This window comes from Oncorhynchus nerka, linkage group LG19, assembly GCF_034236695.1.
Source record: "Oncorhynchus nerka isolate Pitt River linkage group LG19, Oner_Uvic_2.0, whole genome shotgun sequence".
Lineage (NCBI taxonomy): Eukaryota > Metazoa > Chordata > Actinopteri > Salmoniformes > Salmonidae > Oncorhynchus > Oncorhynchus nerka.
Window position 1 is genome coordinate 9,817,407 of NC_088414.1, and position 24,778 is coordinate 9,842,184.

At 46.4% G+C, this 24,778-nt stretch overlaps 2 protein-coding genes across 3 annotated transcripts in view; both read right to left on the reverse strand.

The window, feature by feature from the left end:
* The window catches only part of LOC115101009 (LHFPL tetraspan subfamily member 2a), a 90,257-nt gene extending 88,027 nt beyond the window's left edge, over positions 1–2,230 (reverse strand). Inside the window, exons 1-2 of one of the 2 annotated variants that reach the window (XM_029620153.2) lie at positions 1,911–2,230; positions 858–927 (exon numbers count right to left, since the gene is read on the reverse strand). The gene's annotated coding sequence lies outside the window, so the exon portion shown is untranslated. The remainder of the gene's footprint in view (positions 1–857; positions 928–1,910) is intronic. The other variant, XM_029620152.2, reaches the window with a different exon arrangement.
* Positions 2,231–10,065: 7,835 nt separating this feature from the next.
* arsb (arylsulfatase B) overlaps positions 10,066–24,778 on the reverse strand; it is a 50,326-nt gene continuing 35,613 nt past the window's right edge. The window contains exons 7-8 of the mRNA XM_029620154.2: positions 10,691–10,849; positions 10,066–10,442 (exon numbers count right to left, since the gene is read on the reverse strand). Of these exons, the coding sequence (XP_029476014.1) occupies positions 10,174–10,442; positions 10,691–10,849 (428 nt within the window). The 3' untranslated portion in view covers positions 10,066–10,173. The remainder of the gene's footprint in view (positions 10,443–10,690; positions 10,850–24,778) is intronic.

Genomic DNA, 24,778 nt, shown 5'->3' on the forward strand with positions numbered 1-24,778 from the left:
GACTCTGTACCAGTACCCCTGTATATAGCCTCCACATTGACTCTGTACCAGTACCCCCTGTATATAACCTCCACATTGACTCTGTACCAGTACCCCTGTATATAGCCTCCACATTGACTCTGTACCAGTACCCCTGTATATAGCCTCCACATTGACTCTGTACCAGTACCCCTGTATATAACCTCCACATTGACTCTGTACCAGCCTCCACATTGACTCTGTACCAGTACCCCCTGTATATAGCCTCCACATTGACTCTGTACCAGTACCCCCTGTATATAACCTCCACATTGACTCTGTACCAGTACCCCCTGTATATAGCCTCGCTATTGTCATTTTACTGCTGCTATTATATTACTTGTTCCTTTTATTTCTTATTCTTATTTGTATTTTTTAAACTGCATTGCTGGTTAGGGGCTTGTAAGTAAGCATTTCACTGTAAGAATACCTGTTGTATTCAGCACATGTGACTAATAGAATTGGATTTGTTCTGAGGTGAATAGTTATTGATTCCCTCACGACTGCTGCTATAGACACTCCTTAAATGGCTTGAGCCTTGGGACAAAAACACGCATTCTCATTCAACACAGTGCCACATCCACTATTCACACAAATCAATATTTTACTGCAGCACTTCAGTTTGGATTCTTTAGACAATTCTATTGGCAGCCAACTCCCCCTGCAGAGCTATGGGATGGCTAACTAAGGACAGGGGAGAGGGCCAGGCTGGCCTATATAGCAGATCTCATATATGAGATGGTTTTCATGGGACACAATCTCTATATCACTGCTATTATGAGGTTGACAATAGAGGGGTCCAAAGGCTTCACCTTAGCCAGTAATATAATATTTCTTACCCCCCAGGGCTCTCCCACACATAGGCTTACAGGCTCACGGGCACAGGTGGGATATGGTTCCAGGTTGTTGCTTTGAAAGGGGGAAGGGGGAGTAGTAGGGTCAGAAACAACAACAACAAAAAACTCTAGCAAGTTGCCTATTTATGTCCACTTCAGTCTCAAAAGCCCCTCTAGGAAAGATGTCCTCTCCTTTTTGGACTTCTTTTTTTTAGTTTGACATGAATTAGTCCTTCAATTTGACAGGTCAGCATTCTAGTTGGGATATTCCACCAAAATCACAGTTCAGGGAGTTCCCTCTGGACCATTTAAGATCAGCCAAACTGGCCAGCCACTAGGTCAGAGGGGGAAAAAGCTACTTCTGCCTCAGTGACAACTCTCACATCTGCATTTGTTTACATTATGAGTTGGATGTTTTCCAGGTATAAATAGGCTGTGTCAAATATCGTTCATTCCCTTACGAAAAAAGATTAGAGCATAGTAGAACTGCAGTATGCTGCAAATACTGCCTTCAAAATAACACGTGTGTTTCTACTACAGTAATTTTGCAGTGTAACTTCAGTTAAAGTATAAGTGCAGATCAACTGCATCTAAAATACAACAGTCCACTGCAGTTACTGCACTTTTACTGCAATTTGAACTGCTATCTTTTTTTTGTAAGGGCACTATTTTTTGTGGTGCAGGCATATACCTTTTCTGTGTGTCCTATTATTGACGTGTAATTTGTTCAAAGTTAATTTGACGGAAACTGCTGAAATAGCAGGAGTACATACACATGCCTAATAACATTGTAATAACATGAAAACTAATGGAAGAGTAGAATGTGAAACGTTGCCTGGCAAACTTTTCGTCAATCTGGTTTCCCCACAACGCCGAACCATCCGCTCCCAGACAAATGAAAACAATTACATTTACTATGACATTTTCTCTAAAGTAATCTAGGCATGGTTGAAAATACATTGTATAGGACATCAGTGTAAGTGAATAACGGGAATATGCTATAGGTGAAAAACGGATTGAATGGCAAAAGCAAAATAAATAATTATCCCTACTTACGGGTAGGTTTTCCACGTTTTGCAAAACGTCCAGCGATGAATATGGGCGCTTTTCAAAAAAAAAAATCCAACTTGCGGAAATAACTTTTTAAAACCACTATTTTTGCGTTACACGTTTCTTTGTGGATAATGCCGTGTGCTGCCTCTACCCACACGATTCCTTGGTCCAAGTCTATTTCTACCCCACGCTTTCTCTCTTCGACCACGAATGAGTGAGGCGCAAGCGGTTTTCTCCGGACCAGTCTGCTTACATCTGAGAGCGAGTGACGTTATTCTCGTGTTACCGTTTAATCTCTCTCTCTCTCTCTCTCTCTACGTTTCATTAAAACTTTCTAGTTTTACTGGAGGACGTTTGAGGGGAGTTATGCCCTGTTCCGTGTGCCCATGTGGGTTAACCCTGCTCCATTCCTACATGATTTTATGCCATGCACACTCATGTCGTAGTTGTGTGGTCAACACAAGCCAATGTCATTCAGGTTGAACACTTCACGTTCTTCAGAGGAGCCAGAGTAGTTAGAGGTCATAGCCATACTACATGTATTACTGCAGTGAAAAAGGCAACACTGAAATCCTAGTTGAACCTACTTGATTTATGTGAATGGTTGTACTGTGCCATCTCCCATTCACACGTAGTCTCTAGTGCTTGTCTGGTGGTCTGGTGCGTTTTAGTCCGAATGAATGGAGAGATGGAGCCCATTCATAGCAGATATCTCAGTTCAGGGTTGTGAATGCGCCACATTGGAAAACAGGAATAGGAAGAAATAACAGCTTTTGTGTATTAGTTGACATTGTGTTAAGTTTGCAGGGCAGAGGAGCTTGGAGAATGGGCTGTTGCGACTGGGGAAAGGGACAACTGGTGCCAGGAACTCTCAAACATATAACTGTGCTTCTTGAAATGTGAATGAAGCTGGGAAAAAGTTACTGGTACAGGGACTTACTACTGAGCAGATTCAACCAAGGAGGTTTGAGGAAACCACATCCTAAAACCATCATCACCAGATTAAAAAGGTTGACAGGCTTTTATAGTTAGCTACTTTGAGTAGTTTCCTTTAAAATATATATATATATATATTTTGATGAAAGAAAATACAACACCCTCAAACTAGCTTGAAATAAAACCACCATGTAAGTAGTACTTTTGATATAACTTTTGATGAAGAAGTTGACACACACACTCACTTCAAGGGCATTCTTGACACAGTCCTTGTGACAGCAGAGAGATAAGGGCAGTGGGCTGTCTCCAGCTCAGTTTGTTTACAGTGGAGCAGAGCTCTGTGTCTTTGTTATGACTACACACACACACACACACACACCTGGAGGGCTTGGACGACCTAGCACTGAGAAAGTTCCTCTTCCTAAAAAAGCCTTACTGCTGGTAATTACTATTGTTTTACACAATGGTGTGCGTGTGTGTTTGTGTATGGTCGGGTAGGTTACTTTCTAAATGTAATCCATTAGTTACTAGTTAGCTGTCCAAAATTGAAATCAGTAATGGAATTGTTAGACTACCCAAATTTAGTGACATTATCTGATTACTTTCAGTTACTTTTGGTTCCCTTTCCGTTTAAGAGGCATTAGAAGAAGACAAAAAGAATCCATCAAACGTGTTTGGTGTGTCATCATAGTGGTCTCTGACTTGTGCTCAGACTTGCTCATGTGGAACAAACTTAAAATTGTGCCTTTTTTCAATGATTGACTGAATGTCATTGACAAAACAGAAAAGTGTCCATGTATTTTTTTTCAAACATCCTTTCTGAATTGAAAAGTAATCCAAGATGTAATCATCTAGTGTTTCGAAAGTATCTGTAATCCAATTACAATATTTTTACTGGTAATGTAACTGATTCGTTTTTTGTAATCAGATTACTTGTGATCAGTTACTCCCCGACCCTGTGTGTGTGTGTGTGTGTGTGCGCGTCAACCAGTTGATGGATCTGTAGGATAATGTTTTCTGAGTGTTGGGTGTGATGAGCACTTGGATTTCCCCTGGCCTGCGAGCGAGTGAGGCTCAAGGTCCAACACATTCCTGCCTGCATTGGTCAGTAAAGGGTTTCTAATCTGTTTTCACAGGCAGGCTGCACAGACACACACACACACAGAAATATCGTTTGGAATTCCTCTCCCAGTCTGACTTCGCTATATGAGAGCTGAGAACTTCCCCAGGCTGGTGGATTTCATCCTTGTGGACATTCCAGAATGGAATCAAGGTGCGGCACACATTCTATTCCGCATGAAGTCATCGTGGAAACATCTGAGTCTGACATTGGCGAGGCCAACGAGGGCCACTGTCATATCTATCAGGGGCATCGGGGCTGAGGAGGGGGATCTGATCTCTGGCTTAGCGTTACCACAGCTGATAAAACAAACGTGAGTGGTGGGCCTACATCAGAGAGAGAGAGAGAGATTGTGTGTGTGCCAGGGTGAATCAGATGGAGTTGATTCAGCGAGGCCACATTGGAGAGACGTGTGTTTATCACACCCTAAGGCAGCCAGCAGCAGTGCGAATCCAAGACACTGAGGGGAGGAGACAGACTATGACGACAATGCAGAGAAACACTTGTTCACAATGACGAGGAGAAGAGGGAGGGGCTTTCTGTTTTTGTTTAGGGGATAGCTAGTTCCTGTACAACAAGGGTGTCAAACTCAGTCAGCTCAAGGGCCATATTTAAAAATATTAAAAAATCACGGCCCAGATACGTATAGCCTATTATGCTATTTTAAAAAAAAACAGTGCATACAACTGCCACCCAAACCGGCCATTGTTTTATTCTGAAAAATATGTCCCTTTATAATGTCCACTGAACAAAAATATAAACCCAAAACGTAAAGTGTTGGTCCCTTGTTTCTCGAGCTGAAATCAAAGATCCCAGACATTTTTCACAGAAAATCCCTGTTAGTGAGCATTTCTACTTTGCCGAGAAGATGATTAACAGAATGATCATTACACAGGTGCACCTTGTGCTGGGGACAAAAGGCCACTCTAAAATGTGCAGTTGTCACACAACACAATTGCCACAGAAGTGTCAAGTTTTGAGGGAGTGTGCAATTGGCATGCTGACTGCAATTGGCATGCTGACTGTAGGAATGTCCACCAGAGCTGTTGCCAGATAATTTAATGTAATTTCCATACAAATCATTGCGTGAAATGTGTCACGGGATAGATTCTGCCTTGTTTGACACGTGTCATATAAAGTCTGCCAAATGTTTTCCTACCTGTGGTTTGAAGTTGACCTGAACAAAAAAATGTATGTCATCAACTTCAATGAACTATTCTCTTCACATCAGAAAACAGAGCAAACGTTGAGTCAAATGTACAATTAATGAAGAAGATTTAGGTAGATTTAGGTTATTCGCTGCAGCATGTTATTAGTGAATTTCCGGGAATTGGACAACTTACTAACTGCATGTAAAATACGATGTGAAATCAGACCAAACTACAGAGGAACTCTTTGTAACAATATTCACAAGTGAGTCTGGGACGAGCAAAGAGTCTACTTTCAAATGTCATGTCACACCTCAACTCTTCAGTCCAAAGCTATTAGCTTCAGTATGGTGGTTTGTAATGAGAGGAACCATGAAGACGACCTGTGACCTTTGTGAGAGCAGCAGACAGAATCCCGCGCCGGTCTTGGAAAATCCCAAGCATGCAGAACGCGACAATGCTCTTGTCTTGCTACATTCTTCATCTTCGCTATTTTTTTTGTGGAACTTTTAACTCCATTTTCTCCCTAATTTCACGATCTCCAATTGGTAGTTACAGTCTTGTCCCATCGCTGCAACTTCCGTACGGATAAGGACATTCCGGCTGGCTGTGACACAGCCCGGGATCAAACCCGGGTCTGTAGTGACACCTCTAGCACTGAGATGCAGTGCCTTACTTGCTGACTAGACTGGGTGTGCGCAAGTTGATTTTGTCTCTCCACACCAGATGTGCTCAAGACACGCAGGTTGAAACATCCAAACATACTCCGAATCAACTATATTCATTTGGGGACAGGTCGAAAAGCATGAAACATTCATGGCAATTCAGCTAGCTAGCTTGCTGTTGCTAGCAAATTTTTCCTGGGATAAACATTGGGTTGTTATTAATCCACAGATAAAAGGGTAAACCGAGTTCATTTTCAATTTTCTCTCTTCTGTCAGACTTCTTATTTGGACTTTATATGACAGTGGCCAACCAAATTTAAGGTGCATTACCACTACCAACTGGACTGGAGTGTGGACCTCAGTTAATCTTTCAATCCCCCACGTGGTTATATGCCCCTAAAAACCAATGAGGAGACGGGATAGGTGGGACTTGCAGCGCATCAAGCGTCACAAATAGAACCAAGTTCTATTTTAGCGCCTAGCTAAGTAGACATGCGCGAGCGAGAAGTTTGTATGCAATGATTGAATAACATGTGCAGTTGAAGTCGGAAGTTTACATACACCTTAGCCAAATACATTTAAACTCAGTTTTTCACAATTCCTGACCTTTAACCCTAGTAAAAATTCCCTGTCTTAGGTCAGTTAGGACGACCACTTTATTTTAAGAATGTGAAATGTCAGAATAATATTAGAGAGAATGATTTATTTCAGCTTTTATTTCTTTCATCACATTCCCAGTGGGTCAGACGTTTACATACACCCAATTAGTATTTTGTAGCATTGCCTTTAAATTGTTTAAATTGGGTCAAACGTTTCGGGTAGCCTTCCACGAGCTTCCCACAATAAGTTGGGTGAATTTTGACCCATTCCTCCTGACAGTCAGGTTTGTAGACCTTGCTCGCACACGCTTTTTCAGTTCTGCCCATACATTTTCTATAGGATTGAGGTCAGGGCTTTGTGATTGCCACTCCAGTAACTTGACTTTGTTGTCCTTAGCCATTTGCCACAACTTTGGAAGTATGATTGGGGCGGCACCTCAGTACCTCCAGGCTCTGATCAGGCCCTACACCCAAACAAGGGCACTGCGTTCATCCACCTCTGGCCTGCTCGCCTCCCTACCACTGAGGAAGTACAGTTCCCGCTCAGCCCAGTCAAAACTGTTCGCTGCTCTGGCCCCCCAATGGTGGAACAAACTCCCTCACGACGCCAGGACAGCGGAGTCAATCACCACCTTCCGGAGACACCTGAAACCCCACCTCTTCAAGGAATACCTAGGATAGGATAAAGTAATCCTTCTCACCCCCCCCCCTTAAAATATTTAGATGCACTATTGTAAAGTGGCTGTTCCACTGGATGTCATAAGGTGAACGCACCAATTTGTAAGTCGCTCTGGATAAGAGCGTCTGCTAAATGACTTAAATGTATGTAAATGGGGTCATTGTCCATTTGGAAGATCCATTTGCGACCAAGCTTTAACTTCCTGACTGATGTATTGAGATGTTGCTTCAATATATCCTCATAATTTTCCTTCCTCATGATGCCATCTATTTTGTGAAGTGCACCAGTCCCTCCTGCAGCAAAGCACCCCCAGAACATGATGCTGCCACCAAGTGCGGAGGTCCTGGCTGATTTCTTTTGATTTCCCATGATGTCAAGCAAAGAGGCACTGAGTTTGAAGGTAGGCTTTGAAATACATCCACAGATAAACCTCCAATTGACTCAAATGATGTCAATTAGCCTATATCAGAAGCTTCTAAAGCCATGACAACATTTTCTGGAATTTTCCAAGCTGTTTAAAGGCACAGTCAACTTAGTGTATGTAAATTTCTGACCCACTGGAATTGTGACACAGTGAATTATAAGTGAAATAATCCGTCTGTAAACAATTGTTGGGAAAATTACTTGTCATGCACAAAGTAGATGTCCTAACCGACTTGCCAAAGCTATAGTTTGTTAACAAGACATTTGTTTTAAATGACTCCAACCTAAGTGTATGTAAACTTCCGACTTCAACTGTGTGTACATGTATTTTTGTAATGCGAGCGGTGTGGTTAGCAAGTTAGACCGCTGCATCACAGGAGGCCTTCACCTTTATTCTGCCAGTTGTTCGCAGTGATGAGTGTCGGCTGTGAAAAGCAGACACACACTCTGGCGGTATACCCCATTCTCACTCTCACTCTCTCTCACACTCACACTCAATGGCAGGTAGAGTTACAGTTTAAAAAAAGCTCTTAATGAATGAAGGGAGAAAGGGATGAAAGAGGTGATGGGTAAACAGCACAGTTAGGAGTGAGAGAGATGTGTGAGAGAGAAAAGGGGGTTGTGGTTAGTGCTGTAGTTAGTGATATCACACTGCTGCTGCTGTGTCAAACTGGAGTAATGGGAACGTTGAAGAGATAGGTGGGAGCGACTACACTCTAAACTAAATCAATGTTTAGCCACCAAAGTGCTGTGCGTCTCCTTCTGACATACAGAATATTTGAGGACGTCTTTCTTCCGTTTACTCTTTGACAAAGGATGTATATGATGCTGTAAAAATCCGGGCCATGCAACTGTCATCTTTTGTTATTTCTAAACGTCGCTAGCGGTACAGTTTGTCCCTCTCCTGCGGTCAATCAGCTCACATTACAGGCCAAGTGTCAACGGTCACGTTGGTGACCAGGCCGTCGGCCCTCCGCAGGCGGCGTTTCCTGTGACTACCCAGCATGCTGCTGGCCGGAGGGAGGTCAAAGGGCGGGGTGAGGGGGGGGTCATAAAGTGTCTGTAGAGGAAATGGTCACTGGGGGGAATGTGTGTACATCGGTTTGTCATTCTGCACTAACAAGTGTTAGCTAACATATTAACATGATATTACGCTGAGAGGGTCTCACATGTTAATATATCATTGGCTCGTTGAACCATATTCTCTTTAGACACCTAGTAGCACAGAGTTAGAACTTCAAGTGAATCCAAACATCACACACACACAAGGCTGCTCTCTGATAGTGAGACAGACAGTGTGTGTGTGATTGGGGCGTGGATGTTATGTCTCTGGCCATACCGGCAGGATCTGGGACATTCCTCATGTTTCTAACCTCTGACCCCTAAAATACTCCTAACCCATTTAGCACCTATTTATAAACTCCTAAGACAACCACAGCAGGAGTTAACTGACCCCAATCATATGCTTGTTATTACACAAAGCTAAGTTATACAACTAGCGAAAGGATCTTACTGTTACCACATACCAGTATTTATATCCAAACCCACTTACATGAAACACATTCACATGATAAATCATACATTCAGGGTTAAGTCAAAGTGGGAACCAAACCCACAACCCAGCTGTTGCTGATACCATGATCTCACCATCTAAGTATGGGGGCTGAACAAGCCCGCGGGTTTCTTCCTGTTGACGGCCCTGTTTGACACCAACACAGGAGGGGACTGGAGCTTTGGTGGTAATACCTGAAGCATTTCGGAGGGTTCTGACGAATCAGCGACATGTGGTAGCTATGCCCCGTTGACGTAACGACTCGGACTCAACTTACCTAATGAACGACAGGGACAGTAAACACGTCACATTCATTCAGGCACTAATGAAGTGTTACAAAATATTTGTTTAACCTTTCTTTTTTACTGCAGACATAACGGAATAGTTATTGTACATGAAAAGGTTTCTTTAATGTAACAAGTGCACAGTCAGATGCAACGTTTGAAACATCTTCACTTTGATGGGTACTGTGTATTCCCTGCTTGGGCTATCCATGAAATACATCAAAAACTCTATTCGGGCAGGCAGCCTAGTAGTTAAGAGCGTTGGGCCAGTAACCGAAAGGTTGCTGGTTCGAATCCCCGAAGCCGACTAGGGGAAAAATCTGTCGATGTGCCCTTGAGGCACTTAACCCTAATTCCTACCGTAACTCTGGATACAGAGCGTCTGGTAACACAACTGAAAGGGAAATGTATTTAAGGAACATCATGACCTGATTTGAGTTTTGTTGCATCCATAAAACATCAAATGGCACCTTTTAAAGTGACTCGATAAAAACACCAGACAGCCTCTCTCACACAGACATACACACAACAGCACACGCATATACGTATGCAGCATACCCACCCACCCTACCAACCCACCAACCCACCCTACCAACCCACCCACCCTACCAACCCACCCACCCACCCACCCTACCAACCCACCCACCCACCCTACCAACCCACCCACCCACCCACCCTACCAACCCACCCTACCAACCCACCCTACCCAACCCACCCACCCACCCACCCACCCACCCACCCACCCACCCACCCTCCCGGAGGAAAAGTGATCATTGAGATCTTGAATACTCTTCACGTCTCTTCATAGCTGGAATCTGGCACTTTACACTTCTCCTTCATCGTCATCCCCACCATTGTGTCTATTCCCAGGGCCCCCAGGCTCCAGTGCCAGGGTCACACCTGGGGTCGTCATCAGGGAAGGTGATTGGCTGAGACCTCTGCAAGTAGTGGCCTAGTCTCCTGAGGAGGTTGTCCACCACGTTGGGGTGCTGGTCAGACACCTCATCCCTTTCTTCTGGGTCCGCCTCCACATCAAACAGCATCACAGGCTTCAGAGGATTAACAGAAGCAGAACTGTTGGTTCCAGAACTGTTCTCCAAGCCTGGACGGGTGAACCATCGGTCACAGCCTGGAGGAGGGACGGTGGAGAAATATGAAATATAGAAGGGACGTGTGTGTGTGTGTGTGTGTGTGTGGCTGTGCGTGTGTCTGTGCGCATACAATCGGTGAATCATGCTATAGTGCTACATGCTACAGAGAAAGGAATAAAAACCCAGTCAGGAGTCACACTTTACTTCCTCCGCCGACCAAACGCACCCGGCAGTTATGACGTGTCAGCTATGAGGTGTCATAAACTGACAGAGACAAGCTAGTTACCTGGGTAGCCAGTCAGCAGCTTCCACTGCATGCTGCGGATGGCAGCGTGGATAGACACGTTGAAGCCTGAGTTGGACCAGGACCAAGGGTTGGAGGTGGAGCCTCCACGCCTCACTGGAGCATTAGAGACAGGCAACCCCTGGGAAGCACTGCCTGGACCTGGGAAGAGGGAGGACGGAGCGGGAGGAAGGAGAGCGGGAGAAAGGGGAAAGGAGAGAGAGAGAGAGAGAGAGAGAGAGAGAGTGGAAAGGAGAGAGAGAGGGCAGGGGAGAGAGAGAGGGCAGGGGAGAGAGAGAGAAGAGAGAGAGAGAGAGGGGAAAGGAGAGAGAGAGAGAGAGAGAGAGAGAGGGCAGGGGAGAGAGAGAGATGTTGGAGAGGAGGGAGAGAGAATCAACAGAAGTGAAATAGGGGATGGACGATTTCGGAAGCCAATCTATATTTCCCCAAACACTCTAGTATAATAATAAGAGAGAGAAAGTGGAAATTGCTGAAAAACGTAGCAGTGGTCGACCGCTGGACACAAAGCGCTCACTGTAAGAGAGACTAAAGAGGAAGTAAAGTAGAGAGGCCGAGACACTGAGCCCTGCAGCATACCTGAGAATGGGCTAGACGTGGGCTAGGCAGGCCGTATAGAAAGACGTGTGAAAATAAACAGCGCAATGAGAAAGAGCTCTTTCTTCCCCGCAGGCCAAACAATGAAGCAGCAGGAATGGAGAAGGCTTTTGTACTTGGAACGTTGGCTAAAATGTGGAATTCAAGGTGTGAGATCTCTCTGGACTCGCACAATTTCTGGGGTTGGACTGGGAAGAATTCGCCCTTCCCTTTGATGCCAAGGTCAGCTACTGGGTAGAGCAGAGTGGGCAGTCAGAGTACCAGCTTTGCTCCCTTCAAACAGAAACGGCAACTTGTTTTGATTCAAATGAGAGAAGACTGATGATTAGAAGGATTGAGACCAGAGAGTCCTTATATTACACAGATAACGGATTCACTGCTCCTCAGGTTAAGATCGAACGGCCCTCGGTTTGCCTCATCAGATTCACCACATCAGCAGTACTTCCCCACTCCTGAGGTACAGTGGGACAAAAAAAGTATTTAGTCAGCCACCAAATTGTGCAAGTTCTCCCACTTAAAAAGATGAGAGAGGCCTGTAATTTTCATCATAGGTACACTTCAACTATGACGGACAAAATGAGAAAAGAAAATCCAGAAAGTCACATTGTAGGATTTTTAATGAATTTATTTGCAAATTATGGTGGAAAATAAGTATTTGGTCACCTACAAACAAGCAAGATTTCTGGCTCTCACAGACCTGTAACTTCTTCTTTAAGAAGCTCCTCTGTCCTCCACTCGTTACCTGTATTAATGGCACCTGTTTGAACTTGTTATCAGTATAAAAGACACCTGTCCACAACCTCAAACAGTCACACTCCAAACTCCACTATGGCCAAGACCAAAGAGCTGTCAAAGGACACCAGAAACAAAATTGTAGACCTGCACCAGGCTGGGAAGACTGAATCTGCAATAGGTAAGCAGCTTGGTTTGAAGAAATCAACTGGGAGCAATTATTAGGAAATGGAAGACATACAAGACCACTGATAATCTCCCTCGATCTGGGGCTCCACGCAAGATCTCACCCCGTGGGGTCAAAATGATCACAAGAACGGTGAGCAAAAATCCCAGAACCACACGGGGGGACCTAGTGAATGACCTGCAGAGAGCTGGGACCAAAGTAACAAAGCCTACCATCAGTAACACACTATGCCACCAGGGACTCAAATCCTGCAGTGCCAGACGTGTCCCCCTGCTTAAGCCAGTACATGTCCAGGCCCGTCTGAAGTTTGCTAGAGAGCATTTGGATGATCCAGAAGAAGATTGGGAGAATGTCATATGGTCAGATGAAACCAAAATATTACTTTTTGGTAAAAACTCAACTTGTCGTGTTTGGAGGACAAAGAATGCTGAGTTGCATCCAAAGAACACCATACCTACTGTGAAGCATGGGGGTGGAAACATCATGCTTTGGGGCTGTTTTTCTGCAAAGGGACCAGGACCACTGATCCGTGTAAAGGAAAGAATGAATGGGGCCATGTATCGTGAGATTTTGAGTGAAAACCTCCTTCCATCAGCAAGGGCATTGAAGATGAAACGTGGCTGGGTCTTTCAGCATGACAATGATCCCAAACACACCGCCCGGGCAACAAAGGAGTGGCTTCGTAAGAAGCATTTCAAGGTCCTGGAGTGGCCTAGCCAGTCTCCAGATCTCAACCACATAGAAAATCTTTGGAGGGAGTTGAAAGTCCGTGTTGCCCAGCAACAGCCCCCAAACATCACTGCTCTAGAGGAGATCTGCATGGAGGAATGGGCCAAAATACCAGCAACAGTGTGTGAAAACCTTGTGAAGACTTACAGAAAACGTTTGACCTCTGTCATTGCCAACAAAGGTATATAACAAAGTATTGAGATAAACTTTTGTTATTGACCAAATACTTATTTTCCACCATAATTTGCAAATAAATTCATTAAAAACAATGTGATTTTCTGGATTTTCTTTTCTAATTTTGTCCATCATAGTTGAAGTGTACCTATGATGAAAATTACAGGCCTCTCTCATCTTTTTAAGTGGGAGAACTTGCACAATTGGTGGATGACTAAATACCCCCCCCACACTGTACATCCACATTAGGCTGGTAGCGAGCTCTGTTGTAGTCTGGGTACCAGTTATTTTTTTGGCTGACACTCCACTACTTAGAAAAGAATGCCTGTCGGTTTAATGCTGTTAAAAACAACACTCCCAACATTCATTTTGTATGTGTAGTTACCCACAAGCCCTTGTTCTCCTCTCTATGAGATGCAACAAGCACAAACTCATTTCTTAGTTCATGGCTCCCTCGCTGCTGTAACATGACAGACATTTAAAACACGTCCCGTCTCAGACCACATGACGAGCGACATTCAAATCTATTGATCCGCTTATGATTGATGTGTGGGCTTTCCTCACAAGCTAATTGTTACCACATGCATTCAGTTAGACAACTGGTGAATACCCCCGCCCAGATTCTTAAGTGTGCTGCATTGCAGATTTGATTGGATCCAGCCAAGCAGAGGTTGAGTAAATGTGAAAGGGTTTGGGGTGATTTTGAGGTAGAGTTTTACGGTTTGGTGCCAGAATGCCAGTGCTTCACAGGCAGACAGAGGCCCCGGGAAAGTCCCAAATCATCCCAGCTATATCCATTATCTCCAACCCAAAGGATAGGATGGGATTTAAGCAATATGGTGGAAACTGAACCTGTAGCCTATCACCATGTTAGAAGTGAAGGTGAACGTTGGTGAGAAGGTCAAGGGTCACAGGGGTAATGGGCTTGTATAGTAGAGGACATGAATATGAAGGATTAGCCTGAATCCTATATAGGGAGAACACTTAGAATACTAAGGAGACCAGAGCAGCCTGTTCTAGAGTTTGATGTTCCCTCCTTTACACTCATCACACTGTGTCCCCCCCCCACATACTCGTTTACTCTTATTTCCCCTCTCTCCGCAGGAACGACAGAGTGCAGCAGACGGCCAGGGCCTCTACATCTGGATCCAACTGCACAGCGGGACCAGTCCCAAATTGGACGGGGGAAGAAAGGAGGAGAGGGGGTGGAGAAGAGGGAGGAGGAGGGGAAGAAAGGAGGCGGAAGAGGTAGGGAGAGAAGGAGAGCAGGCGGAGAGGGAAGAGAAGGAGAGCAGGCGGAGAGGGAAGAGAAGGAGGGAAGAGAAGGAGAGAAAGGAGGGAGTTAGGGAGAGATATGGAGAGAGATAAGAGGGGGAGAGAAAAGATGGGAGAGAGGAGAGCGGGGGTAAAGAGGAGAGCGGGGGGGAGAGAGGAGAGCGGGGCGGAGAGAGGAGCGCGTCGGGGGAGAGAGGAGAGCGGGGGGGTAAGGAAGGTGGTGGACAGGGGGAGCGGAGGAGTAGAGGGAATAGAGGGGAAGTCAGAGGGATTTGGGGTTTGGACGGAGTCCAGGATCTCGCTCTCTTTCTCTGCCTAGACGTTTAGAGAACCCCCTCCCTCTTTCTGCCCCACTTAAAGACGGAATCCCTCAGTCAGATAGGAAGAGGGAGGGGAGTGAGGGATTTAAAGAAAGACTGGGAAGAAGGGATTCGACAGAGGAAGTGGGAGAAAGAGGAAGATGTAATCTGTCTTGTCAGACAGAGAAAGAGAGTGTAAATGTGAATTAGAGGAAGAGAGGGGGAGAGAGAAAGAGAGGGGAAATGTGAATTAGAGGAAGAGAGGGGGAGAGAGAAAGAGGGGGAAATGTGAATTAGAGGAAGAGAGGGGGAGAGAGAAAGAGGGGGAAATGTGAATTAGAGGAAGAGAGGGGGAGAGAGAAAGAGAGGGAAATGTGAATTAGAGGAAGAGAGGGGGAGAGAGAAAGAGAGGGGAAATGTGAATTAGAGGAAGAGAGGGGGAGAGAGAAAGAGGGGGAAATGTGAATTAGAGGAAGAGAGGGGGAGAGAGAAAGAGGGGAAATGTGAATTACAGGAAGAGGGGGAGAGAGAAAGAGAGGGGAAATGTGAATTAGAGGAAGAGAGAAAGAGAGGGAAATGTGAATTAGAGGAAAGAGAGGGGGAGAGAGAAAGAGGGGGAAATGTGAATTAGAGGAAGAGAGGGGGAGAGAGAAAGAGAGGGGAAATGTGAATTAGAGGAAGAGAGGGGGAGAGAGAAAGAGGGGAAATGTGAATTAGAGGAAGAGAAGGGGAGAGAGAAAGAGGGGGAAATGTGAATTAGAGGAAGAGAGGGGGAGAGAGAAAGAGAGGGGAAATGTGAATTAGAGGAAGAGAGGGGAGAGAGAAAGAGAGGGGAAATGTGAATTACAGGAAGAGGGGAGAGAGAAAGAGAGGGGAAATGTGAATTAGAGGAAGAGAGGGGGAGAGAGAAAGAGAGGGGAAATGTGAATTAGAGGAAGAGAGGGGGAGAGAGAAAGAGGGGGAAATGTGAATTAGAGGAAGAGAGGGGGAGAGAGAAAGAGAGGGGAAATGTGAATTAGAGGAAGAGAGGGGGAGAGAGAAAGAGGGAAATGTGAATTAGAGGAAGAGAAGGGGAGAGAGAAAGAGGGGGAAATGTGAATTAGAGGAAGAGAGGGGGAGAGAGAAAGAGGGGAAATGTGAATTACAGGAAGAGAGGGGAGAGAGAAAGAGAGGGGAAATGTGATTTAGAGGAAGAGAGGGGGAGAGAGAAAGAGGGGACATGTGAATTAGAGGAAGAGAGGGGGAGAGAGAAAGAGGGGGTGGGAGATTGACAGAGGAATGAGGGAGTGAAAACGGGAGACAGAATCCCTCGTCAAATAGAGCAAGAAAGAGAAGGATGTGGAATGAAAGACAAGAAAGAAATCCCTAGAATGTGATGAATAAAAGGAGAGTGGGGTCTCCTGCTAGAGACAACACAGGGAGAAGTGTGCTGGTCACCGTGGTTACAGTCCAACTTCCCACTAACTAATGAAATACATGAATGTATTTGGCAGAGAAGTTATTATAGTATGAGATGTTCAAACCTTCAAAAAGTGTAGCTTCGGGGCACAACATCGGGCGTGTGTGTATTGGTTGGACTCCCCGAGTTGTGCATCGTTCTGGTGAGCAACTGTAGATATCAGGCAAGGTGACACAAGTGCACCAGGGTGGCTACTAGCTCCTTTAGATCTGCTACCTGCCGTCGACTCTTCTGAACAAGTCGTAGGATCCGTCTGAATTGTTACGGTGTGAAGGCTTTCCTCTCCGTATCATAAACTCCATCATTCACTTCAGGATCAGTCAGCGAGGAAGCCAAAATCACCAGAAAGTCAATTGGCATATGTCAGTATAGCTGTTCTTGTGTCAGTATGGCTGCTACCTCCCAGGCACCTCAGTGTTGTAATTTCTAGACTCAAGGCAGGTATAAACCAATCATGTGCCAATTGCTTGAGGCCTTGCCTGGCTGGGACACCCTGGGCCAAGGAAAGCAGCGCTAGCCTTGAACCGGTGGCTATTCAACAGATCTCTGTTCTGAAAACAATAAAAGCCTCTTAATAACAATCAGGGGTTTGAAAGTTGGCTGGTTTCCTGTAGAACCTCCAAGAACCAATGAGCTGAGCCGCTAAATCTCCACAGAAACACCAGAAAGGGGGTCAACTCCAATGATGTCATACATACACATACAGTACAGTCAAATAAGGATGTTTCTGGTTAACTCACACTCTCCTGCGAAAGCGATGACCTAAGTTGACAAAGTAGATCAAAGCGATGATGTACTGTAACATACAGCAGATTGTTGCGTATCCTATCAGTTTGGTGATTGAAACATTTATGCTTGAATGGCAGGCAGACAAAAATAGTCTGGGGGTATTTAAGGGAGTGAAGCCAAGGTAGCCTCCCTTGTTGTCTAACTAGGTGTAGAAGAAGAGAACACGATCTCTACTCCACTGCACAGCCCTTTGTTCAACACAGTCAGACACTCTGACCTCTGACCAGGGACCCCCACACCCCTCTGAGAAGGAAGTGGTTAGCGCCACCTAATGTTAAGTGGTTAAGATGAGAATGAGAGTGCTCCATTGTGGTTCAAGGCGGGGTGGGGGTCCGGCAGTCACAAGACCCATTTCCTGGAATCCCCCCAACAAATCACACGCACACACACCTTCTCAAACATCAAGTATCTCAAGTTTCTACATTGTTTTGGAGATTTCATTGTTACCCTGTGTGTGTGTGTGTGTGTGTGTGTGTGTGTGTGTGTGTGTGTGTGTGTGTGTGTGTGTGTGTGTGTGTGTGTGTGTGTGTGTGTGTACACTGATTGATCAAATCAAATCACATTTTATTTGTCACGTGCCGAATGCACCTGGTGTAGAGTTTACCGTTAAATGCTGACTTATAAACACTTTCTCAACAATGCAGAGTTAAAAAGGGAAAAGAAAAAAGGAAATAGTAACACAATAAAATACCTAACAAGACTTTATTAGGAGTACCGGGACCGAGTCAATGTGCAGGAGTACCAGGTAGTAACAAGACTTTATTAGGATTACCGGGACCGAGTCAATGTGCAGGAGTACCAGGTAGTAACAAGACTTTATTAGGATTACGGGACCGAGTCAATGTGCAGGAGTACCAGGTAGTAACAAGACTTTATTCAGAGTACCGGGAGGTCAAGTGCAGACTTTATTCAATGTGCAGGAGACCAGGTAGTAACAACTTTATTCAGAGTACCTGGACCGAGTCAATGTGCAGGAGTACCAGGTAGACAAGAGTCAATGTGCAGGAGTACCAGGTAGTAACAAGACTTTATTGCAGGAGTACCGGGACCGAGTCAATGTGCAGGAGTACGGGACCGAGTCAATGTGCAGGAGTACCAGGTAGTAACAAGACTTTATTAGGAGTACCGGGACCGAGTCAATGTGCAGGAGTACCAGGTAGTAACAAGACTTTATTAGGATTACCGGGACCGAGTCAATGTGCAGGAGTACCAGGTAGTAACAAGACTTTATTAGGATTACCGGGACCGAGTCAATGTGCAGGAGTACCAGGTAGTAACAAGACTTTATTCAGAGTACCGGGACCGAGTCAATGTGCAGGAGTACCAGGTAGTAACAAGACTTTATTCAGAGTACCGGGACCGAGTCAATGTGCAGTAGTACCGGGACCGAGTCAATGTGCAGGAGTACCAGGTAGTAACAAGACTTTATTCAGAGTACCGGGACCGAGTCAATGTGCAGGAGTACCAGGTAGTAACAAGACTTTATTAGGAGTACGGGAGGTCAAGTACCAGTACCAGGTAGTAACAAGACTTTATTCAGAGTACCGGGACCGAGTCAATGTGCAGGAGTACCAGGTAGTAACAAGATTTTATTCAGAGTACCGGGACAGAGTCAATGTGCAGGAGTACCAGGTAGTAACAAGACTTTATTAGGATTACCGGGACCGAGTCAATGTGCAGGAGTACCAGGTAGTAACAAGACTTTATTCAGAGAGACGAGTCAATGTGGACCGACCGTCAATGTGCAGGAGTACCAGGTAGTAACAAGACTTTATTCAGAGTACCGGGACCGAGTCAATGTGCAGTAGTACCGGGACCGAGTCAATGTGCAGGAGTACCAGGTAGTAACAAGACTTTATTAGGAGTACCGGGACCGAGTCAATGTGCAGGAGTACCAGGTAGTAACAAGACTTTATTAGGAGTACCGGGACCGAGTCAATGTGCAGGAGTACCAGGTAGTAACAAGACTTTATTCAGAGTAACGGGACCGAGTCAATGTGCAGGAGTACCAGGTAGTAACAAGACTTTATTCAGAGTACCGGGACCGAGTCAATGTGCAGGAGTACCAGGTAGTAACAAGACTTTATTCAGAGTACCTGGACCGAGTCAATGTGCAGGAGTACCGGGACCGAGTCAATGTGCAGGAGTACCGGGACCGAGTCAATGTGCAGGAGTACCAGGTAGTAACAAGACTTTATTAGGAGTACCGGGACCGAGTCAATGTGCAGGAGTACCAGGTAGTAACAAGACTTTATTCAGAGTACCTGGACCGAGTCAATGTGCAGGAGTACCGGGACCGAGTCAATGTGCAGGAGTACCGGGACCGAGTCAATGTGCAGGAGTACCAGGTAGTAACAATACTTTATTAGGAGTACCGGGACCGAGTCAATGTGCAGGAGTACCAGGTAGTAACAAGACTTTATTCAGAGTACCGGGACCGAGTCAATGTGCAGGAGTACCGGGACCGAGTCAATGTGCAGGAGTACCAGGACCGAGTCAATGTGCAGGAGTACCAGGTAGTAACGAGGCTATATAGGAGTACCGGTACCGAGCCAATGTGCAGTAGTACCAGGTAGTAACGAGGCTATATATAAGAAGTACTGGGTACTGTGCTACGGGGCTATAGTCATTTACACAAGTTACCTTCGTGTTCTTGGACACAGAAACTATGGTGGTCTGCTTGAAACATGTAGGTATTACAGACTGGGTCAGGGAGAAAATGTCAGTGAAGACACTTGCCAACTGATCAGCGCATACTCGGAGTACGCTTCCTGGTAATCTGTCTGGCCCTGCGGCCTTGTGAACGTTAACTTGTTTAAAGGTTTTACTCACATCAGCTACGGAGAGCGTGATCACACAGTTTTCCGGAACAGCTGGTGCTCACATGCATGGTTCAGTGTTGCAAGCCTCGAAGCAAGCATAAATGCCTTTAGCTCATCTGGTAGGTTCACATCACTGAGCAGCTCACGGCTAGGTTTCCATTTGTAAATCGGTGATAGTTTGCAAGCCGTGCCGCATCCAACAAGCGTCAGAGCCAGTGTAGAAGGATTCTATCTTAGTCCAGTATTGAAGCTTTGCCTGTTTGATGGTTTGTCTGAAGGCATAGCGGGATTTCTTATGAGTGTCCGGATTAATGTCCCGCTCCTTGAAATTGGCAGCTCTAGCCTTTAGCTCAGTGCGGATGTTGCCTGTAACTTTGTATGGGTCTCTGTGTGTGGAGTAAAGGTGATCTAGAGTTTTTTCGCCTCTGGTTGCACAGATGACAAGCTGGTAGAAATGAGGTAAGACGGATTTCAGTTTTCCTGTATTAAATTCACCGGCCACTAGGAGTGCCGCCTCTGGGTGAGCATTTTCTTGTTTGCACATGGCTCTATACAGCTCATTGAGTCTTAATGCTAGCATAAGTTTGTGGTGGTAAGTAGACAGCTATGAAAAATACAGATAAACTCTTGGTAAATAGTATGGTCTACAGCTTATCATGATGCATAGAAAACAAACTCAAAGACAGAAGCAGAAACTGGAACAACTAGGAATAGGACTAGATGTAATATTCATGCATCCAAAACAAAGTAAACAATAAAAAAAACTAATTGGTACTGGTGGTGACTGGGTACTAGGTGGTACTGGTGGTGACTGGGTACTAGGTGGTACTGGTGGTGTTATTGGGTACTAGGTGGTACTGGTGGTGTTATTGGTGACTGGGTACTAGGTGGTACTGATAGTGACTGGGTACTAGGTGGTACTGGTGGTGTTATTGGGTACTAGGTGGTACAGATGGTGTTATTGGTGACTGGGTACTAGGTGGTACTGATGGTGACTGGGTACTAGGTGGTACTGGTGGTGTTATTGGGTACTAGCTGGTACTGGTGGTGTTATTGGTGACTGGGTACTAGGTGGTACTGGTGGTGTTATTGGTGACTGGGTACTAGGTGGTACTGGTGGTGACTGGGTACTAGGTGGTACTGGTGGTGTTATTGGTGACTGGGTACTAGGTGGTACTGATGGTGACTGGGTACTAGGTGGTCCTGGTAGTGACTGGGTACTAGGTGGTACTGGTGATGACTGGGTACTAGGTGGTACTGATGGTGTTATTGGTGACTGGGTACTAGGTGGTACTGGTGGTGACTGGGTACTAGGTAGTCCTGGTGGTGACTGGGTATTAGCTGGTACTGGTTGTGACTGGGTACTAGGTGGTACTGGTGGTGACTGGGTACTAGGTGGTTCTGGTGGTGACTGGGTACTAGGTGGTACTGGTGGTGACTGGGTACTAGGTGGTTCTGGTGGTGACTGGGTACTAGGTGGTACTGGTGGTGACTGGGTACTAGGTGGTACTGGTGGTGTTATTGGTGACTGGGTACTAGGTGGTAGTGGTGGTGTTATTGGTGACTGGGTACTAGGTGGTACTGGTGATGACTGGGTACTAGGTGGTACTGATGGTGTTATTGGTGACTGGGTACTAGGTGGTACTGGTGGTGACTGGGTACTAGGTGGTACTGGTGGTGTTATTGGTGACTGGGTACTAGGTGGTACTGATGGTGACTGGGTACTAGGTGGTACTGGTGGTGTTATTGGTGACTGGGTAATAGGTGGTACTGGTGGTGACTGGGTACTAGGTGGTACTGGTGGTGTTATTGGTGACTGGGTACTAGGTGGTACTGATGGTGACTGGGTACTAGGTGGTACTGATGGTGACTGGGTACTAGGTGGTACTGATGGTGACTGGGTACTAGGTGGTACTGGTGGTGACTGGGTCCTAGGTGGTACTGATGGTGACTGGGTACTAGGTGGTACTGATGGTGACTGGGTACTAGGTGGTACTGATGGTGACTGGGTACTAGGTGGTACTGGTGGTGTTATTGGTGACTGGGTACTAGGTGGTACTGGTGGTGACTGGGTACTAGGTGGTACTGCTGGTGACTGGGTACTAGGTGGTACTGGTGGTGTTATTGGTGACTGGGTACTAGGTGGTACTGATGGTGACTGGGTACTAGGTGGTACTGGTGGTGTTATTGGTGACTGGGTCTAGGTGGTGTTATTGGTGACTGGGTACTAGGTGGTACTGGTAGGTGACTAGGTGGTACTGGTGGTGACTGGGTACTAGGTGGTACTGCTGGTGACTGGGTACTAGGTGGTACTGGTGGTGTTATTGGTGACTGGGTACTAGGTGGGACTGATGGTGACTGGGTACTAGGTGGTCCTGGTGGTGACTGGGTACTAGGTGGTACTGGTGATGACTGGGTACTAGGTGGTACTGGTGGTGTTATTGGTGACTGGGTACTAGGTGGTACTGATGGTGACTGGGTACTAGGTAGTCCTGGTGGCTGGGTACTATGGGGTACTGGTAATGACTGGGTACTAGGTGGTACTGGTAGTGACTGGGTACTAGGTGGTACTGGTGGTGACTGAGTACTAACTGGTACTGGTGGTGAATGGGTACTAGGTGGTACTGGTGATGACTGGGTACTAGGTGGTACTGGTGGTGACTGGGTACTAGGTGGTACTGGTGGTGTTATTGGTGACTGGGTACTAGGTGGTACTGGTGGTGTTATTGGTGACTGGGTCTAGGTGGTACTGGTGGTGACTGGGTATTAGGTGGTACTGGTGGTGACTGGGTACTAGGTGGTACTGGTGATGACTGGGTACTAGGTGGTACTGATGGTGTTATTGGTGACTGGGTACTAGGTGGTACTGATGGTGACTGGGTACTAGCTGGTACTGGTGGTGTTATTGGTGACTGGGTACTAGGTGGTACTGGTGGTGTTATTGGTGACTGGGTACTAGGTGGTACTGGTGGTGACTGGGTACTAGGTGGTACTGGTGGTGTTATTGGTGACTGGGTACTAGGTGGTACTGATGGTGACTGGGTACTAGGTGGTCCTGGTAGTGACTGGGTACTAGGTGGTACTGGTGGTGACTGGGTACTAGGTGGTACTGATGGTGTTATTGGTGACTGGGTACTAGGTGGTACTGGTGGTGACTGGGTACTAGGTAGTCCTGGTGGTGACTGGGTATTAGCTGGTACTGGTTGTGACTGGGTACTAGGTGGTACTGGTGGTGACTGGGTACTAGGTGGTTCTGGTGGTGACTGGGTACTAGGTGGTACTGGTGGTGACTGGGTACTAGGTGGTTCTGGTGGTGACTGGGTACTAGGTGGTACTGGTGGTGACTGGGTACTAGGTGGTACTGGTGGTGTTATTGGTGACTGGGTACTAGGTGGTACTGGTGGTGTTATTGGTGACTGGGTACTAGGTGGTACTGGTGATGACTGGGTACTAGGTGGTACTGTTATTGGTGACTGGGTACTAGGTGGTACTGGTGGTGACTGGGTACTAGGTGGTACTGGTGGTGTTATTGGTGACTGGGTACTAGGTGGTACTGATGGTGACTGGGTACTAGGTGGTACTGGTGGTGTTATTGGTGACTGGGTACTAGGTGGTACTGGTGGTGACTGGGTACTAGGTGGTACTGGTGGTGTTATTGGTGACTGGGTACTAGGTGGTACTGATGGTGACTGGGTACTAGGTGGTACTGATGGTGACTGGGTACTAGGTGGTACTGATGGTGACTGGGTACTAGGTGGTACTGGTGGTGACTGGGTCCTAGGTGGTACTGATGGTGACTGGGTACTAGGTGGTACTGATGGTGACTGGGTACTAGGTGGTACTGATGGTGACTGGGTACTAGGTGGTACTGGTGGTGACTGGGTACTAGGTGGTACTGTGGTGACTGGGTACTAGGTGGTACTGGTGGTGACTGGGTACTAGGTGGTACTGCTGGTGACTGGGTACTAGGTGGTACTGGTGGTGTTATTGGTGACTGGGTAGGTACTAGGTGGTACTGATGGTGACTGGGTACTAGGTGGTACTGGTGGTGTTATTGGTGACTGGGTCTAGGTGGTGTTATTGGTGACTGGGTACTAGGTGGTACTGGTAGTGACTGGGTACTAGGTGGTACTGGTGGTGACTGGGTACTAGGTGGTACTGCTGGTGACTGGGTACTAGGTGGTACTGGTGGTGTTATTGGTGACTGGGTACTAGGTGGGACTGATGGTGACTGGGTACTAGGTGGTCCTGGTGGTGACTGGGTACTAGGTGGTACTGGTGATGACTGGGTACTAGGTGGTACTGGTGGTGTTATTGGTGACTGGGTACTAGGTGGTACTGATGGTGACTGGGTACTAGGTAGTCCTGGTGGCTGGGTACTATGGGGTACTGGTAATGACTGGGTACTAGGTGGTACTGGTAGTGACTGGGTACTAGGTGGTACTGGTGGTGACTGAGTACTAACTGGTACTGGTGGTGAATGGGTACTAGGTGGTACTGGTGATGACTGGGTACTAGGTGGTACTGGTGGTGACTGGGTACTAGGTGGTACTGGTGGTGTTATTGGTGACTGGGTACTAGGTGGTACTGGTGGTGTTATTGGTGACTGGGTCTAGGTGGTACTGGTGGTGACTGGGTACTAGGTGGTACTGGTGGTGACTGGGTACTAGGTGGTACTGATGGTGTTATTGGTGACTGGGTACTAGGTGGTACTGGTGGTGACTGGGTACTAGGTGGTACTGGTGGTGACTGGGTCTAGCTGGTACTGGTGGTGTTATTGGTGACTGGGTACTAGGTGGTCCTGGTGGTGACTGGGTTCTAGATGGTACTGGTGGTGTTATTGGTGACTGGGTACTAGGTGGTACTGATGGTGACTGGGTACTAGGTAGTCCTGGTGGTGACTGGGTTCTAGATGGTACTGATGGTGTTATTGGTGAGTGGGTACTAGGTGGTACTGGTGGTGTTATTGGTGACTGGGTACTAGATGGTACTGGTGGTGACTGGGTACTA